Genomic DNA, 19,379 nt, shown 5'->3' on the forward strand with positions numbered 1-19,379 from the left:
ACTCAGGGAGAAAGCCCCGAGTTCTTGTATGTCCGAACACGGGAGAAAACGGCCCCGCGGATTAAAAGGTTATTAGAACTGCCAAAGGTTCCTACAGTCCGAAAGCGGCTTTTGACGGAGTCAACAGTCGGCTTTCGCCCAGGCTACTGTGTAGCCTCTATATGCAGGAAAATGAATATCAGAGGTTTTACTCTGAAAGCACAAACCGGAAGTGATATTTTCCCCTCTGGAGGACATCAGACTGTCTCCGTTCTTGTGCTTCAGGAAAGCAATCAAACCATTTCTGGTTTTCGCGTTTGATTCTGAGCAGATGTGGACCAACATTAAGACAATAAAGAGCACACAGATGGTGCTCATGATGATAAGCTGAGTCGTGGATGTTATTGAACGTTTACGACGCCTCGTAGCAGTGAGCTAGCTCTGTTCCAGTGGAGGATGCGGATGCTTCCCACACGGTTCATTCATTTTAGCTAATGCTAGCTGGGATAGCTAACGCTAGCTGGATTTTAGCGCTCAGCCGGCGGCTTCTTCACCGCTGCTGCACCTGACATACACAAGTCACCTCCAATGGGACTTTGAGTTGTTTTTACTTTAGTTTAGGAGCAAAGAGCCAACGGTCCCGTGCCATCCATTTAGCCAGTGTAACGTCAGTTTGCCTGCTGAGTAAATTAGGTTAATTTTGGTCAGTAACTATCATGGATTATGAGGAGCGAGCCGCAGCGGCGGCGGACTGCCTGCTCTGCTACAGGAGGGACGAGGCCGGCTGGAAAGTCTGCAAAAAATCGGTAAATGATTTCTGTCATTTCTGTCTTGTATTAAATAGTATAAAAGGAAAGCATCTACTGCTGCTGACACTTTGACTCACTGGATACTCACACTTCCACGTGTATCCCGCGTGACAGAACAGGGTTAGGACATTTAATGAAACTAAAGCATGGTGAGTTTAATGAGTTTAATTTCCTGATAATTGAGCTGGTTTTTGTTCCAGGTGTCCTGAGCACATTCAGCTTCTTTTTATTTGAGCTGAGGACTGAGGTTCTCTCACAAACAGCTGATTCACTTTGAACATAATTTAAAACATTAGAAAAACTGATAAATGAAGTGTACAGATGGGGAATCTCAATAACTTGTTCAGAACACAAGATGATTGTGTGTCTGTTATGTTTCTTACATTAACAGCAAGAAATTCTGACTTGAGATACAGTAAACAACTTCAAGTTCAACTTCAATCATACATATCAATCCGCCAAAGGTGCAATTAACCTGTGGAATTAACTACATTTATGGCATTTACAAAAGTAGTGGCGTTTTTTTCCTATTGAAAGTACAGCTGTGCTCTCTAAACATAGTAAATTATATTGAACTGTGTTTTCAATACATAACAGTATCCAGCAAATTGGGCTCCTTCAACTATTCCAGTATCTGCAATACTCAGGTGAGTCTCTAATCCGGGGTCATAAGAAACTTCTCCCAATGAGTCCATCAACAAAAAGTTTAATCTTGCAGCAAGGAGACGAGTCGGTGCAACAGATCACAAAGCTGACACCGGGTTGTCCCAGTTCCAACATGAAACTTCTGCTATTTCTGCTTTCTACTATAAAACCATCGGCCACACAAGGCAGTCCTGTAGGTCCCTCCTGTCCCAGTCTGTCAGACCAGTACAGGGCAGTAAATATCACTGCATCATATAAGACTTCTCTGTTCACAGAAGATAGAACTTGCAAAGAAAGAAGGCCTTCTTCAGTATCCAAGGTTAAACTAACATCCCCCCAGCACAGAGCCCCCCCCGCACAGAGTGCCCTTTAATCTCCCAGCTCCTGAACAAACATTCATGCAGTACTCATGCAGTACTCATGCAGTACTTCACAGTACTTCCTTTCTCACAGTATAACCTCATGATATTTTCTAAGGGTTGGTATGCAGGCATCTCAATGAGAAGTGGACATGATCACATTCAATTATTTACTGGAAAATGTCAACAATCAGAGAATAGTAATGATACATTTATGTGAATAGCATTTTATTATTTATTTCAAATAGCATACTGGGATACATTTTCAAAGATAGATTTTCATAACTGCTGACTAAACTGCCAGTGAAAGGTGAGCCACTGCATGCTTCCATCACAGCCCTTTGACCTCAGGCCATTTCTGATCGTTTATAACCTGCATTGGACCAAAAGCACCTGGAACTTAAATGCCTTGGGGCTTTCTTTTTTCTTAAAGATTGTTTCAGTCCTGGGACTGTTGCATTTCCACATAGGTCTAAAGTAGCAGTTGGAATTGCCTTGTGTACGAGTTAAATGAAAGTAAATGAGGTGAATGTGTGTCAGTTCTCTGGTGTCTCAGCTCAGACATGCTGAGCCTACAGTAAAACCAGGAAGTCAGCTTCAGCTGTGTTAAAGGAGAAGTTTTTTTTTTTGAACCTGGACCTTATTTCTGGCATAAAATAGAGAACAGGGCAGAGAATAAGGCATTTTCTGTCTTTATTTCACCAACACTTTAGACTAATGAATGAATGAACGAACGAACGAACGCGTGCTATTGCTCTGTTAGCTCTGTTAGCTCTCCCTTTATAGAGAGTAGAGTACCATTTATTAATCCCGAAGGAAATTAAGGTGTCCAGTAGCATATAAACATATACACATATACACATATAAACATATAAACATATACACAAGGCACTATACACAACATTGCACATATAACAGCCATATAACTCTCCATACATTCAGCATTCATCCTCTCCACCAGCTGCTGGTTGGACAGCGGAGCTCCTTTTCTAACAGGCTCATCCAGCTCTGCTGTCACAAGGACCGTTTCAGGAAATCCTTCCTACCAGCAGCCATCACCATATACAACACCTCCCCTCTGGCTGGAAGAGAACTTCAACCTCAATAGGCTTGAAGTCTCTCCTAAAAAAACAATAACAAAAAACAAAAAATACTGTAGATTTGTACATAGCGAATGTTTATGTTTATTCACTATTTTTTATTTATTTATTGTATTTTATATTTATTTTATTCTATTCTGTATCTTTACTGTATGCTGCTGCAACAAAACAATTTGCCAAATTGGGATTAATAAAGTATCTATCTATCTATCTATCTATCTATCTATCTATCTATCTATCTATCTATCTATCTATCTATCTATCTATCTATCTATCTATCTATCTATCTATCTATCTATCTATCTATCTATCTATCAAAAAGGCAGATCTCACACACACACACACACACACACACACACATACACAGTATGTATATATTGTCCACAGTGAAGAGCAGCAGAGGGGGGGGGGGTTATGCCGTTCAAACACCTATGGCAGTCTCTTTCTGTGTGGTGTTGAACAGCTGGATTGCCTGGGGACAAAGGACCTCCGTAGCCTGTCCGTCCTGCAGGGTATGGCGCGGAACCTGTAGCTGAACAGGCTTCTCTGGTTGGCAAACACAGAGTGCAGAGGGTGACTGTGGTTGTCCATTATAGAGAAGAGCCTGCTCAGTGTCCTCTTCTCAGCTGTGGTAGTGAGAGCCTCCAGTTCTGTGCCTACAACAGACCCAGCCTTCCTCACCAACCTGTCCAGGCGTCCAGCATCTCTCTTCCTAATGCTACCCCTCCAGCATGTCACAGCATAGGAGAGCACACTGGCCATGACAGACTGGTAGAACATCAGCAGGAGTCTGTTGCAGACATTAAAGATCTCAGCTTCCTCAGAAAGTAGAGGCTGCTCTGACCCTTCTTGTATAGTGCGTGTGAGTTTGCAGACCAGTCCAGTTTATTGTCCAGATGTACCCCTAGATACTTGTACGTGCAGACTCTCTCCACTGTCTCCCCCTCGATAGAGACAGGCACCAGGGGCGGGGTGGTTCGCCTGAAGTCAAACACCATTTCCTTTGTTTTGGTGGTGTTCAGCTGCAGCTGGTTGGTCCTGCACCATCCGGCAAAGTTCTCCACCAGTCCCCTGTACTCCCCCTCCTGCCCATCCTTAATGCATGCAACAATGGCGGTGTCATCTGAGAACTTTTGCATGTGGCAGGTCTCAGAGTTGTAGGTGAAGTCAGTGGTGTACAGGGTGAACAACACCGGGGAGAGCACAGTTCCTTGTGGAGCTCCAGTGCTACTGACCACAGTCTCTGATGTGAGGTCACCCAGTCTGACGAACTGGGGCCGTTCTGTGAGGTAGTCTGTAATCCAGGTCACCAGCCCTGTCTCCACTCCCATCTGCAGCAGTTTGTCTCTCAACAGGAGTGGCTGGATCGTGTTGAAGGCGCTGGAAAAATCACAAAACATGATTCTCACCGCACTGCCTCCTTTATCCAGGTGAGAATGCACCCTGTGCAGCAGGTACAGGATAGCATCCTCTACTCCCACATTCTCCTGGTAGGCAAATTGTAAGGGGTCCAGTGCTTGGTGAACCTGGGGTTTCAGGATGTTGAGCAGCAACACACGCTCAAATGTCCTCATTATGTGTGATGTGAGGGCGACTGGTCTGTAGTCATTCAGTTCTTTGGGGTGTGGCTTTTTGGGGACTGGTATGAGGCATGAGGTTTTCCACTGTGTAGGCACCTTACCCGCATGTAAGCTCTTATTGAAGATATGTTGCAGTGGCTCAGCTAGCTCTTCTGCACAGGTCTTAAGTAGTCTGGCACAGACACCATCAGGGCCACTAGCCTTCAGTTTTAGCCTTTTAAGTGCCCCTCTCACCTGGTCTGTTGTAACGGTGGGGGGTGGCTGTTGTCGTTCAGTTTGTGGGGGAGGGTGGGTGATTTGAGAGTGTGATCCACATTCCACAGGTGGAGGGATGGAGGTGAGTTCAGAGGAGGTATAAGGGGGAGGGGGGGGGGGGAGTCCAGCTTGGGTGCTGGCAATCGATAGTACATTGGGGGGGGGGGGGGATGCTGCACAGTCCTCAAGTGGTAGGGGGCAGCTAGTGGGGGTTACTTCAAAGGAGGTAGGTGGGGGAGGGAAGTCCAGTGTGTGTGCTGGCAGTTGATTGTCAGTAAGGGGGGAGGGAGGATGGGCAGAGTTTGAGCTGCACATACCTTGGGTGGTGTGGTTGTCATGGTGCCTTCAGTGGTGAATGGGGGGGGTGGCTCAGTAAGGGAGGAGGTGTGGAGCCAGCAGCACAGTCATCAGAGGCAGATGGGTCGTTCAATTCCCCACCAGGGCAATTAAATCTGTTGTAAAACACATTAAGTTCATCTGCTCTGTCCTTGTTGCCTTCAGCCCCTCCACTCTTGACACCGAATCCTGTCATGGTCTTGATGCCCTTCCACAGCTCCCTTGTGTTGCTCTCCATTCTCTTCTCCACTTTCTTTCCATACGCCTCCTTAGCAGCCCTCAGTGCACTCTTCAGTTCCCTCTGCACGTTCCTCAGCTCCTCCATGTTACCCTTCCCAAAGGCCGCCTTCTTCCTTTTCAGGAGTTGTTTCACACTGACAGTAACCCAGGGTTTGTTATTTGGGAAACAGCGCACGGTCTTGGTGGGAACTGCAACATCCATGCAGAAGTTGAGGTAGTCAGCTGTGCAATCAGTGATCTCCTCCAGGTTTTTGCTGTCCTGTAGTACACTCCAGTCAGTGGACTCAAAACAGTCTCTCAGAGCCTCTTCTGCCTCTGGAGTCCACATCCTTACAGTGCGTGTTGTGACAGGGAGACATTGTACTCTTGGCTTGTACACAGGCTGTAGGTGTATTAGGTTGTGGTCAGAGTTTCCCAGTGGTGGGAGGGGGGTGGAATTGTATGCATCTTTTACATTGGTGTAGAGTAGATCAATTGTCCTGTTTTTCCTTGTACTGCAGTCCACAGGCTGATAGAAAGATGTCAAGGTGGAGTTGAGTGTGACGTGGTTGAAATCACCAGATATTGCAAAAAAGGCGTCCGTGTGTTGTGTCTGGAGCCTTGCCACTGTTGCGTGGATGACGTCACACGCAGTGTCTGGGTGCGCTCGCGGTGGTATGTACACACAGAGAACAATGGCGTGAGTGAATTCTCTTGGCAAGTAGAACGGGCGTAAACTCACTGCGAGTAGCTCCAAGTCCTTACTGCAAAAAGTCTCCTTCACCGTCACATGTCCGGGGTTACACCATCTGTTGTTGATGTAAACCAACAGTCCTCCTCCCCTCTTCTTTCCGGCGAGTTTCGTATCACGGTCCAATCTTACTGTACTGAATCCGGGTAAATCCACTTCGGCGCTAGAGATGTTGTTATTCAACCATGTTTCCGTTAAGCATATCAAGCTGGCCTCCCGGTACAGCTTCTGATTCTTAACCAAGGCAGCCAGTTCGTCAGTTTTGTTCACAAGAGAGTTAACATTTCCCATAACAATTGCTGGCACAGGGGGTTTAAATCTCCATTTATTCTCCCGACGCTTGCTCCGCACGGCAACTCCAGCTCTCCGGCCCCGAAAACAAAACAATTTCCTTGGGATGTTAACGTGTATCGGACTCGGAGACGGAGACTTGCGTAGAGCGATCAGCTGATTCCTTGAGTAAATAAGTTTCCCGTTGTCGGGACGTCTTCCAAACTTATCCATATCCATAGGATATAAATGTAGACACCTTGCAGGTGTTCAAAAGGTAAAAAAGAATTAAGAAAAAAGACGAAAAAACAGACAATGGACACGGAGCTACTAGACTTGCTGCCAGACGCGCCAGCGCACCATCAATTATAATTATTATATGGATATACGCCAATCTCGTGTGATCTAAATATCTTCCGAAGGACGCTGACTTTCACCAACTGTTATCGGGGAGCAGATGAAGGTATTTTATGCCAGAAATAAGGTCCAGCTTTAAAAAAAAAAACTTCTCCTTTAATTACAGGTATGTTACTCACTTTCATGGGTGTTTTTATTTATGCCTCAAAGCACAACTTCAGAGGGAGGGGGGGGCGTAAATAACCGTTTTATCGTTTTAAATCCCATCTTTGTTATAACTACCACTGCTTCCTCTGTTATCCATGGTATAGGCATCAGGTTTCCCTGCAGTACAGACTAACCTGCAAACAAGGAAGGTCTGTCCATATCACATGTTTCTGTGGGGTTTGAGTGTTTTCATTTGTGTCTCAGAGCATAACCACCATGTAAAGATCAAAGGTTAGTATTTTATTGATTTCTTGTTGCATTCAGAGCAGCCTGTCGTTCTGGAGCTGCTTGACCCCTGCAGGTTCTGCTGCACACGGTCTTATCAGCCATCTTCAACTCCAAATTAGAAACACTTCAAATCTGTCAATCTTATACATTTTTATAGGGTTTTAGGTATTTTTATTTGTGCCTTTGAGAGTAACGGCTTATCAGAGAGAAACATATTATTGCTCTGAATGAACTGCTTTCTTGTCACAGTCTGAGCTCCTCTTCCAGAAATAAATGTCTGGGTTTGAATCCTGTTTCAATCAGTAACAACTATTACTGCAGTTTAACTTAAGGTTAACAGATTTGGTAAGCTGTTGTGGATATTAAAGCTGAGACTGAAAGTTGGAAAAGAAAAGCTAGTAATACTCTACCAGTCAGAAATGTTCAGCACTGTGAGCCTGACCCCAAACCTTTAGAGGACTCTGGAAAGAATCTTTTTTAGGTTAACATTGTTGTTCCAGAACCCTTTTTAGCTACTGGTCCTGCGCTTGTAAACATGTGGGCGAAAGAAAGGACACCCTAAAAAAAGGCTCCTGGTGTGGAAATGTAGCTATGGTTAGTTGGTAAAGTTTTACTGGGGGGCAGCAGTCTACCCCCTGCTAACCCTACATTTAGAATACCAAAAAATACAGCCAAGTGTCAGAAAAAAGTGGCATTGCTGCAAAGCAATGATTTTTTATTTATTTTCTCTTTTTTGCTCGATTTTTCTTTTTAACATCTGTTTTGATTAGCTACCATGCTAATGCAAGAGTTGTTTACAAACAGGATCAGCTGATTGAGCTCTCCAAAAGCCAACTAGTGTCAGAAAAAAGCCCCAAATCCCAGCTGAGAAAGTCTGGCAAAAGGAAGGTGGAGGGACAGGTGGAAGAAATGAAAGCCAGGTCATTACTACATACTGATGGGGAATGTCAGGTTGCAAGCAAATAAAATACTCAAGGCTAGGAGCACACAAGTAACATTCAGAATTCAAGTTTCTGTGTTTAACTGAGACGTAGCTGCAGGAGCATATAGGTGACTCAAATTCCTTTCTCACTGGCTTTAAGATGAACGCTGCCGAGAGAGACATAAGGAGCAGCAGCAAAAGCAAAGGATGAGGATTGCAGTCCTTGGTTCCAACAGATGGTGTAATCCTGAACATTTGACTGCAACATATTTTCTGATTGAGGTGGCCACAAACAAGGGACAGTTTTGTGTTATATTGGCTATAATCCAGTACGGCAAGTGATTTTCATTAAATGTACTCTACAAGGTCTAACTAGTAGCAATGCTGTAATGGTCAAACGTTAACTTGTCCAGACCCTAACTAATACTGGCCTTTAGTTTCCCTGAGAGGATGACAAAGGGTTATCCTCTTTGTGTAGTTCTTTACAAAGAATGGATATGTTGCTCACCTCAAAGCAAATTTTCTCTTTTCTTTGGCAGAATGATGTGGTTGTGTCTTGGCGCCCCTCATCTGAGTTCCATGGGAATGTGTAAGAAATCTCCATCTCTTTTTCATTCACATCTACTTTTGAAATGATGCACACGGTTAAACACTTTGTTATTGGGTAAAGTTAAACACGAGGCTTGAATGAGCAATGTGGAAGACAGATGGGGGAGGACATGAGGCAGGAAGCAGCCAATGAAAAGTCAAACACAAACTTTAATGATAATTTACATCTTTGAGATAGATAATGAAAAACTATGAAATCCAAAAACGATAGAACTCGCTGTCCATGAAAAGTAGGACCGTTCTGAGGTCACTACGTTGATAGGATGAAAATCATTGTCCCAGCAAGAATGAATTTGTGACAAGGATGCTGAGTTTGTTGTGATGCTACTTTACCTTTTACATATTTTGAAAATGTTATCAGCTGCCACTTGCTGGTAGTGTTAGATACACCTTCTTAAATGTATAAATGGGACCAAAGTGCAAACGACTGCACTTGATATCAACAAAATGAGGTCATTGAAGAGTTTGGTGTTGATATGAAAGTAGATGGCCTAAGAATTCCTACCTGTAAAATGCCACAGTAGCAGTGACTCTGATTAGAAAATATCAGAAATTGTGGGTCACGCTTTGTTTAGGACAAACCAACTGGTCATCTGAATATGACAAAACTGGACACGCATCATTTGAACAAACTATAGATACAGACTTTTTTTGTTGTCTTGGTTCTACGTTAAAATATTTCATGATTTCCTGTAAAATATTAACATTTTTAGAATTATGATTTAGTTATGTGTAAACTGGAGAAATCTACCTTTATGAATGAACATATCCCCAAAACACCCTGAAAACTTCAGACGGTGACTGTTAATTTCCACCCATTACCGCATGTTTTTTGGTCTAAGAACATATAAACTGTAATTTGCAGCAGTCATGCCTCAATAATCTGCTCTCCTGACTGTTTGCTGTCATCTGATTGACTTGGCAGTTATAAGGGGGAGGGGCTTGTCAGCGGCAGTCCTGAGAAAGTATGGGAATGCCTGAAACCAGTTCCCAACGGGCTCCGAGTCAAATGGGACAACAATGTCAAAAAGTTTGAGCTTCTGGAACAGATCACACAGGTTAGTATATAACCAGGTACTTTATAGTTTTACAGTAGATTTTTGTTTGGTTTGCTACAAACTGTACAGATTACATTTAGACCTGCAACAGATGTTTTTTTTAAAATAAATGGGCAACTCCAAATGGTAGCAGACTTGTTTGGAAACTTTGACCTAGAGAATAAATTGGGAATAAAATGCTAATAAAGTCGACATCATTCTTTTGGACTGATTGCACAAACTCAATCTGTCACTTGGAAATGGTCATGTTGTATTTTTTATGTCTATGTCTGCTTTTGCCTGTTGCATCTTAAATGCATTCATATGATGCATTTTTTTCTTTGATTTGTTCAACTCAGTTTTGAGTATATTGTTTGTCTCCTAATCTTGTGCAGGACATCTCTATCTGCCGAACTGTCACGCCATCAGCAGCTATGGGTATCATAGCTCCACGAGACTTTGTAGATGTTATTTTAGTAAAGCAATATGAAGATGGCACCATTTCATCGAATGGTGCGTAATTTTTCGTCTTTTCTCTTGCTTTTTTTTTTTACATTTTCTCTTCTTTTATACACCAAACTGAACTGTGTTTATATTTAGCATTTAAGCTTCATGCATTGAAAAATAACACATCTAACATCACATTAAACATAGTGTATTTAGGATAGAATATAATAGAAAATACTTTATTCATCCCCCGCGGGGGAAATTCCAATTTTCATGTAGCTCAATTAAAATATTTACAATGATTGTATATTATATTAAAAATGATAATAGACAGATAGATAGATAAAATAAATAAATGTGAGTAGAACTCAGCAGTCCCTGTTAAAAAGCCTTATGGCTGTGGGGATAAAGGCCCTCCTGAAGCTCTCAGTCCTGCAGCCTCTCACTGCAGCTGCTCCTCTGTCCTGCAGGATGCTGTGGAGAGGATGTTTATTATTCTCCATCACAGAATCTAACTTCCTGGAGTTTTAGATCTCCTGAAGTCCACCACCAGCTCTTTGGTCTTAGTGATGTTCAGGAGCAAACAGTTCTTTTTGGTCCAGTCAGTAAAGGCCTCCACAAGGTCCCTGTACTCCTTCTCCTGTCCACCATGCACACATGCCACAACAGCCGTATCATCAGAATACTTCTGAATGTGGCAGGACTCTGAGTTGTACCTGAAGTCTGATGTGTACAGCGTGAAAAGAAAAGGAGCCAAAACAGTGCCCTGCGGAGCCCCAGTACTGCATTCCAGTGTTCCAGAAACACATTTCCCCATCCTGACATACTGTGGTCTGGCAGACAAATAGTCTATAATCCATGATGTCAGGGAGGGGGCCACACCCATACCGAGCAGCTTGTCTTTCAGTATGGGAGGCCGTATGGTGTTGAAGGCACTGGAGAAGTCAAAGAACATGACTCTCACATATGAACCAGGCACATCCAGATGAGCATATGCCCGATGCAACATGTACAGACTCAGGTCTTCCACTCCTATGTGTTTCTGGTAGGCAAACTGGAGGGGATCAAGAGCCTCAGCAACCTGCAATCTCATGCGACGAACAAGAAGTCTCTCCAAGTTAATGTGAAATCATTATGTGAGATGTCAGAGCCACCGGTCTGTAGTCATTAAGCTCCATCGGTCGCCCTAATTTGGGCTGGTGCTTAAAGACTGTGCTAACCCGCTGCTCACGGACCTATTCAACACCTCGCTGACCCATGCTGTCGTCCCATCCTGTTTCAAGACTGCCACCATAACACCAGTGCCCAAAAAACCCACAGTTTCATCCCTCAATGATTACGGCCCCATCGCACTCACTCCCATCATGATGAAGTGGTTTGAGAGGCTGGTGTAGGACCACATCATCTCCAAACCCCCCGCCCCCCGGCCCCCTCCCCCCCTTTTTTGATCTGTTCCAGTTTGCTTACCGCGCAACCGTTCCATAGAGGATGCCGTGACCTCTACACTCTACACTTTACACCTGAGCTTGGAACACCTGGAGAAGAACAACACCTACGTGCAAATGCTGTTTCTGGACCTCAGCTCAGCATTCAACACAATCATCCCCCAGAACCTGGTGAGCAAACTGGGGCCCCTTGGACTCAACATCCCCTTGTAACTGGCTGCTGGATTTCCTCACAGCCAGACCCCAGTCTGTACGGGTTCACAGAAACGCCTCCAGGGTCATCTCCCTCAGCACTGGCTCCCCCCATGGCTGTATCCTGAGCCCACTGCTCTTCACCCAGATGCTGATGCCCCCCCCCCCCCCTCGTCATCAATGATGCCACAGTGGAGCGAGTCAGCAGCACCAAATTCCTGGGGGTGCAGATCACAGACACTCTGACCTGCTCCCTTCACACCTCTGCACTTTCTGCATCGGATGAGAAGAGCAAACCTCCCCCTTCCCATCCTCACCACTTTCTACAGAGGGACAATAGAGAGCATACTGACCAGTTGCATCTGTCTGGTTTCAATTCAATTCAGTTTTATTTATATAGCGCCTAATTACAACAAATGTCATCTCAAGGCACCTAAATAATATAGTCCAATTCAAGCCAATTGGAGTTAAATTCATTGTAATCATAATCCAATGAATTCCAATTAATTAATTTCAAGATAATCCAATTCATTCATATAGAACCAATTGAAAAACTATTTCCTAGCTAAGGAAACCAACAGGAAGAAACCTCTGGCAGAACCAGACTCAGGAAGGGTGGCCATCCGCCTCCACCAGCTGGGGTTTGAGAGGACAGAAAAGAGGGGACAACAAACAGTGTAACACCATTCAAAGGATACCTGCTGGAACAGGGAAACACGAGTTAATGACCACAATAATGTCACATGTACATAATCCATCCATCCATCCATCATCTTCCGCTGGTCCGGGGGTCGGGTCGTGGGGGCAGCAGCTTGAGCAGAGAAACCCAGACGTCCCTGTCCCCGGCCACTTCCTCCAGCTCTTCTGGGGGGACCCCGAGGCGTTCCCAGGCCAGCCGAGAGACATAGTCTCTCCAACGTGTCCTGGGTCTTCCCCGGGGCCTCCTCCCAGTGGGACGGGCCCGGAACACCTCACCGGGGAGGCGTCCAGGAGGCATCCTAACCAGATGCCCGAGCCACCTCATCTGACTCCTCTGGATGCGGAGGAGCAGCGGTTCTACTCCGAGCCCCTCCCGGATGACCGAGCTTCTCACCCTATCTCTAAGGGAGAGCCCAGACACCCTGCGGAGGAAACTCATTTCGGCCGCTTGTATTCGCGATCTCGTTCTTTTGGTCACTACCCACAGCTCGTGACCATAGGTGAGGGTAGGAACATAGACTGACCGGTAAATCGAGAGCTTGGCCTTCTGGCTCAGCTCCTTCTTCACCACGACGGGCCGGTGCAGAGCCCGCATCACTGCAGACGCCGCAGTGGTTTGAATCCCGGCCTTTCTGTGTGGCCTTTCCTCCCACAGCCCAAAAGCATGCATGTCAGGTCAAGTGCTGACTCTAAATTGACCCTAGGAGTGAGTGTGAGCCCCACACACAGCCCCCCATGCGCTGCATTGGATTAAGCAGGTATAGCAAATGGATGGATGGTTAAGATTTAAGGGAATAAATGTTGTTTCATGTTGAATGGACTGTAATGAGAGCAATATGGATCTTCTCATCTTAATTCTAAGCAGGAAGGCTTTTACATTCCAGTGAAACATCCAGGCTTGTGCTTGTGTTGCTTGACTGATATGGATGAGAAACACATTTCTTCAGACAACAGTACAGCCCCTACACAATATCCGTATGATATGGTCAAATATATATGTACATTTGTGTCTTTCATGTGACATCAAACAGCTACCAATGTGAGTCATCCTAGTTGTCCTGCCCAGTCTGGCTATGTGAGAGGATTCAATCATCCATGTGGCTGCATTTGTGTTCCAATCTCTGGGTGAGTGCAATGACATGCAGACACTGCGCTATGTTTTTCTAGATAAGTTAATCTGCTTTATTATTATTATTGTTGTGATTTATTCATATTTTTTTCACCATATCCAGAGAGCCCAACAAAACCCAGGTGTTCAGTTTCTTCCAGACAGACCTGGGTGGCTTACTTCCTCGCTCTGTGGTTGACTCGTTCTTTCCTTCCAGTATGGCAGAGTTCTACAGCAACCTCGCCAAGTCTGTTAAATCCCTGAAGGACCTTTGACACAAAGAGTGAAGAAGTCTCCTTCAAATCCTAAAGGCCTTCTGAGTGGCCAGGCCAAATGTTCTATTATTTTAAACAATCAAATTTAACAAAAAGCAACCCCCCCAAAAAAGTTATTAGATTAGAACACATTCAGTATCCAAGTAGATTTAGTCCATGTTGTATGTTCAGACAAGCAATCCTTCATATCTTTGTTATTACTGGAGGAGTCCAGTGAATCTTAAAAAGATTCTTACAATAAAAACGGGCTTGAGTTTGACAAAGTCTGGAACTCAACTCACTACAATCATTTCTGTGGGATCAGTTTCTTTCCCACAGTCTACATTCGTGCATGTGTAAAAAGGATAGCACACTTTTTGTTGTACCTAATTGATGTTGCACAAGAGGCTTCCTCTTTTAACTGCATACTTAAGTGTTTACAGTAAAAAAAAAACATGTTGCATGAACCTTATTTACCCTCATCTGGGATCAGATTGTTTTGTACTGACTAATACCTCATATTTAATTCTGTTGTACCCAAAAAGCCATATTTTTCCTGATTACATTTACCTGTAATGTAAAAGTTTCACTTTCACTTAATCACAAGAGGCACTGGAGGGATGGCAGGAGTGGCCTTTTTTACCCAAGGGGCATTTAGTTCTGTTTCTGAAGTGATGCCTTTATGGCATGTGAGCGGCTGCCTTGCTCAGCTAAAAAAGAACTGGCTTTTAAAATATGCTTATCTTTCCTTTCTTCCATATGCAGTCCTATCTTATTGTACATTCAGAGTATTTAATGTAGGGAAGAAAAAATCCCATGAAACATGGACAATTTCAAATGGCATCCATAAATTGATGCATTAATTATGGTGAAAGATGGGCTGAGATTTTTAAGAGATGAGGCTATTTTTGGAAGATAGCACTTTACAGTTAGGGTATATATATGCAGTGTTATATGACCTCATAAATTAATTCATGTAGAACTTTAGAAGCAATCAGGTTTATGAAATCTAATGAGGTTTTATGAGCCTGACTGACCGATTACTTAGTTAGGAAAGAGTATAATATATTATTATTATTATATATTAATAGTTTATTTTTTGTGCAAATTTGCCTTAAAGCTAACAATCTAAGATAATTAAGGTAATGATTAAAGACTGATACTTAAAAGCCAGCAAAGTAAATTTCCATTTGGAACCCCCACTGTCTGCATTGAGCATGCTTTTTAATTGCCCACATTCTATGAATGAGTTCAAACGTGTCTGCCAACATTTGAAATATTTTTAGTCATTTGTACAGAATACATTTTAGTGCAAACATATGTCTTATAAGAAGATTTCTCTGAACAACTTGCCCATGGACAGTGAAACCAGTCCGTCTTTAAAGAAGGAGCAGCTGGAAAGTTTATCTCAGGGGTAACAAACATAATTAAATCCTGAAGAATCCAGACAGCTAGAGAGCTTTAAAAGAGACACTATTTCAACAATAGTGTTGCAGTATAGGAAAATCAGTTTTTGTTTTTTCTAAGTGTGTTTACAGAATTGATGAATTAAAAATTTGTTGTCCCACATCTTTTAGATGGGAGTAGTATGCTACTTGAAGTGGACAGTTTTGATTCAAATCTATAGAACATTCCTGTCTTTAACATGGCCACCATGTTTAAGATATTAAGATGTGACATATGTTTCATTCACCTGCTTTTCCCTGTCAAGCCTGGTATAACATCAGCATCAGTTTCAAAGCACACAAACAATTAGAACTACTGTATATCAGTAACTGAGCTGAAGTCTACCTCCTCTCACTATTGGCTTTGTTTGTATGAATTTGTTTCATGTACATGATAGATGTTTATGTTAGGAATACATGTCAGTGATAACTTTTGTTTTTTTTCATTAAACTGGATGAAACATTTTTGTTGAATGATGTCAGTATTTTATTAAGAACTCCCTCCAACTTAGTTCCATCTAAGACTTTCCAGGTGGTTCAGTGAATGGAAATGTAATCGGAACTGTTAAAGAAGCTTTAATTCAATTCAATTCAATTCATTTTTATTTATATAGCGCCAAATACAACAAATGTCATCTCAAGGCACTTAGATAGTAAGTCCAATTCAAGCCAATTGGAATTCAATTAATTAATAATAATCATAATTCATAAAATAATCCAATTCGTTCATATAGAGCCAATTCAAAAACAATTTCCTAGCTAAGAAAACCAACAGATTACACTGAAAACTTTTTGTTTTTCGGTCCAATCTCCTGTCCTGAGCGTGCCTGAGGCGACTGTGGAGAGAAACGACTCCCTTTTAACAGGAAGAAACCTCTGGCAGAACCAGACTCAGGAAGGGTGGCCATCCGCCTCCACCAGCTGGGGTTTGAGAAGACAGAAAGGGGGGGGGAGGGCCACAGCGGCGGTGGCACTGTAACACCATTCAAAGGATATCTGTTGGAACAGGGAAACACGAGTTAATGACCACAATAATATCACATATACATAAAGAGAGTAAAGTGAGGAAAGGTGTGACAGATGAGGCCCCCCAGCAGTCTAGGCCTATAGCAGCTTAACTATGGGATGTTTCAGGATTACCTGAGCCATCCCTATTCAAGGTAAACACAAGAAACTTGTGCTAACGAAAAAATAAATAATAAAATAAAGGACCAGACTCAGTGAGTAATTCCCTATACTCCCTATATAGATCTGCTCCTCACACCACAACAACCATCTTTTTACAGCCACAAGCTACCTCAGCCTCTCACCAACTGCACACCAGTCACAGCGGGGTGGGGATGCAAACCCTGGTTCGGGTAGGGGGAGAAATAAAAGAGGTAAGATAAGCGGGAATGGGATTCAAACCCTGGTTCGGGTAGGGGGTAATGAAAGTATAGAGGGTGCCAGAGGTGGAGGCAGGACAAGACACACTAGCAGATACACTATCAGATTCAACAGACCTAACTATAAGCTTTCTAAAAAAGGAAAGTTTTAAGCCTGGTCTTAAAAGTGGAAAGGGTGTCTGCTTCCCGGACATTTACTGGCAGCTTATTCCACAATAGAGGGGCCTGATAACTGAAGGCTCTGCCTCCCATTCTACTTTTAGAAACTCTGGGAACCTCAAGTAAACCTGCAGTTTGGGAACGAAGTGCTCTGTTAGGAAAATATCTTACAATGAGATCTTTAAGATATGATGGAGCTCGGTCATTAAGAGCTTTATATGTAAGGAGAAGAATCTTAAATTCTATTCTGAATTTAACAGGGAGCCAATGAAGAGAAGCTAAAACTGGAGAAATATGATCTCTCCTGTTAGTTCTCATCAGAACTCTGGCTGCAGCATTTTGGATCAACTGAAGGCTTTTCAGAGAATATGTAGGACAGCCCAATAATAAAGAATTACAGCAGTCCAATCTTGAAGTAACAAATGCATGAATTAGTTTTTCTGCATCACTCTGAGACAAGATGTTCCTGATTTTGGCTACAAAAAGACTACATTTGTTACATGTACCATTATCGCTAAAGGAGGCAGAGGAGTAACTAAACATCTGACACACGGAGCAGGTGAAAGCAGGGGATGGAGGGAGAGAACCGGTAGCCATGCTACGCTAGAGAACCAGACACACCGTTAAAAAGTGAGAATAAAGATCTGTAGGAGTGTGTTAGAACAGAACAAGTATGCTATAGAGTTAACATGCAAAAATGTGTAACTCACAAGGAGAAATTGAGTGATTTTTAATCGTCCTAGAGGAGCAAGAAGTTCCACACAACACAATCAAGGTGACAGGAAGTGATGCAATACGTCTTACCGCAAAGCGCCAGCATTCTCTCTTCAGTTTGGTTTTATAGATGAATCTGTTCAAAGCTATCTAACATTTTTTGGTCTCTGCCTTCAGATGTATCAGAACCACCAATGAGGAAAAGTAAACATATTTATGCAAAAATCAAAGTCTCTTTTTTCTTTTCTACATGTGACTGCAGAGTTGCTTTATTCATAACATGATAATCTGGATATACAGAAACATTAAATACAACACTTCATGAACACCAGGCACACACACAAACTGGTTATTTATAGAGTTACTGTGCACACTTTACACGTTCTGAAGATAACGAGCAATTTAAGCAACTTAACGATGATTATCTCAATGAAAGGCTGTATGACCTAACAGGTTGGGTGCTTATCTTTTGCAGATACAGCAGAAGTAGCTGGTGTCCTTTTCTTTTGATTTTGATTTGACTATTTATTTCTTTTAATCTTTGGGGTTGCTCAGTACTTACAGGGTGCGTTTTTCAGTAATCTTTCATTCTACAGTTTTTGCTCAGATTTCTTTCAGAACTAAAGCACTACATATAACACATTTCATTTTCTCCTTTACATTCTACATTCTACAATCATTTTCTGCAGTTTCTTTCACCATCATCCATGTTTTTATATGCAAATGATTAAGAGTTGTGTCTGGATCCTGTAATGGCTAAAAATGGGAGGGTTTTGTGCACATGCTTATAGTTTCACAAATATTGAGATTTATAAATGTGAACCATGCATATGCACAGCTTTATAAACCAGAAGAAATGTTGTAAAAATGTGTATCCATTTTCTACCTTCTTTTGTACATACCGTTTAGTTTTTATGAGTGACTATTTTCATTAGTCCAGTTCTAACGGTGTCACTGACTCCTTGCAGGGCAGCTGTGTTATGTTGTTATATGTAGATGCTCCTCTTTTCGTGATTATATGCTGGAGTTCTTACCATCTGCCTCAAATTTGTGCAAATGTCTGAAATTAAGCAAACCTTATACAATGCTCTAAAAGGCAGTTATACCTTTCAGAAAATGTACGAGGTGGATGACAAGGATTGATTGCAGTGGCTTGCTGTTTTCTTCTGTGATGGGTAGACAGGATAGAATATCTTAATTCAAATCACTACTGCAGTCTGAAAACATACATGACATGCCCCAGTATCAGTATTTGCTTTATGTATTTCCATCTTGGTCTCCAAGGATTAAACAAGGAGATGGGCTCTTCAATCAAGAATAGCATTTCATAATCACTGGGAATTATTTGACCATTTTTGACTTTCTGAGAAATCATTGGAAATGTAGAGTAGGCTATACAAGGCTGAAGCATCTTTCAGCTCCTTGAATAAGGCTATAGATATTCCTTCTTTTTTTTCTAATTCAATCAATATTACACTGATCTAAAAACTAATTTCCAATTATCAAAATGATGTACTTTGTTTTTGAAGAAAGAACCTCTTCTACATATGACTTATTTGCAGCTGGGTTTTTTACTTCTAATTTTGGATTTATTTATCAACTGCTCCCAGCAGCTATGGTTGTCATTCCACATCCTCCTGGTTCTTCCTGATGACGACTGTAACAGAGCCTTCAGGTAAAGCCTTGATCATGTTCCACGCCTCGAATCGAGTCACATCCTGTAGACTCACTTCCTGGACCTGCAGCAGTTCATCTCCACTCTGCAAACCACTTTGCTCTGCTGCTCCACCTGAAATGCACAATGTTCCGGTCAGCTCTACAGTGTTACTCAACATTATAACAACTGCTTTCCAAACTTTACCACATGT

At 42.6% G+C, this 19,379-nt stretch overlaps 2 protein-coding genes across 5 annotated transcripts in view; one reads left to right on the forward strand and one right to left on the reverse strand.

Moving 5' to 3' along the window:
• Positions 1 to 221: 221 nt before the first annotated feature.
• On the forward strand, positions 222 to 15,718 carry stard5 (StAR related lipid transfer domain containing 5). The gene is made up of 6 exons (XM_075486420.1): positions 222 to 785; positions 8,557 to 8,606; positions 9,552 to 9,684; positions 10,059 to 10,176; positions 13,478 to 13,571; positions 13,679 to 15,718. Exons 1-6 carry the CDS (start codon positions 696 to 698, stop codon positions 13,827 to 13,829), a joined length of 636 nt encoding a protein of 211 aa, XP_075342535.1. The 5' UTR covers positions 222 to 695; the 3' UTR covers positions 13,830 to 15,718.
• Positions 15,719 to 17,297: 1,579 nt separating this feature from the next.
• il16 (interleukin 16) overlaps positions 17,298 to 19,379 on the reverse strand; it is a 122,489-nt gene continuing 120,407 nt past the window's right edge. For 2 of the 4 annotated variants that reach the window (XM_075448196.1, XM_075448921.1), the window contains exon 17: positions 17,302 to 19,300. In XM_075448196.1, coding sequence (XP_075304311.1) covers positions 19,134 to 19,300 — 167 coding nt within the window. In that variant the 3' untranslated portion in view covers positions 17,302 to 19,133. Of the gene's footprint in view, positions 19,301 to 19,379 lie in introns of all 4 variants that reach the window. The other 2 variants (XM_075487474.1, XM_075447460.1) reach the window with 2 other exon arrangements.

The sequence above is a fragment of the Odontesthes bonariensis genome, chromosome 1 (genome assembly GCF_027942865.1).
Source record: "Odontesthes bonariensis isolate fOdoBon6 chromosome 1, fOdoBon6.hap1, whole genome shotgun sequence".
Classification (NCBI taxonomy): domain Eukaryota; kingdom Metazoa; phylum Chordata; class Actinopteri; order Atheriniformes; family Atherinopsidae; genus Odontesthes; species Odontesthes bonariensis.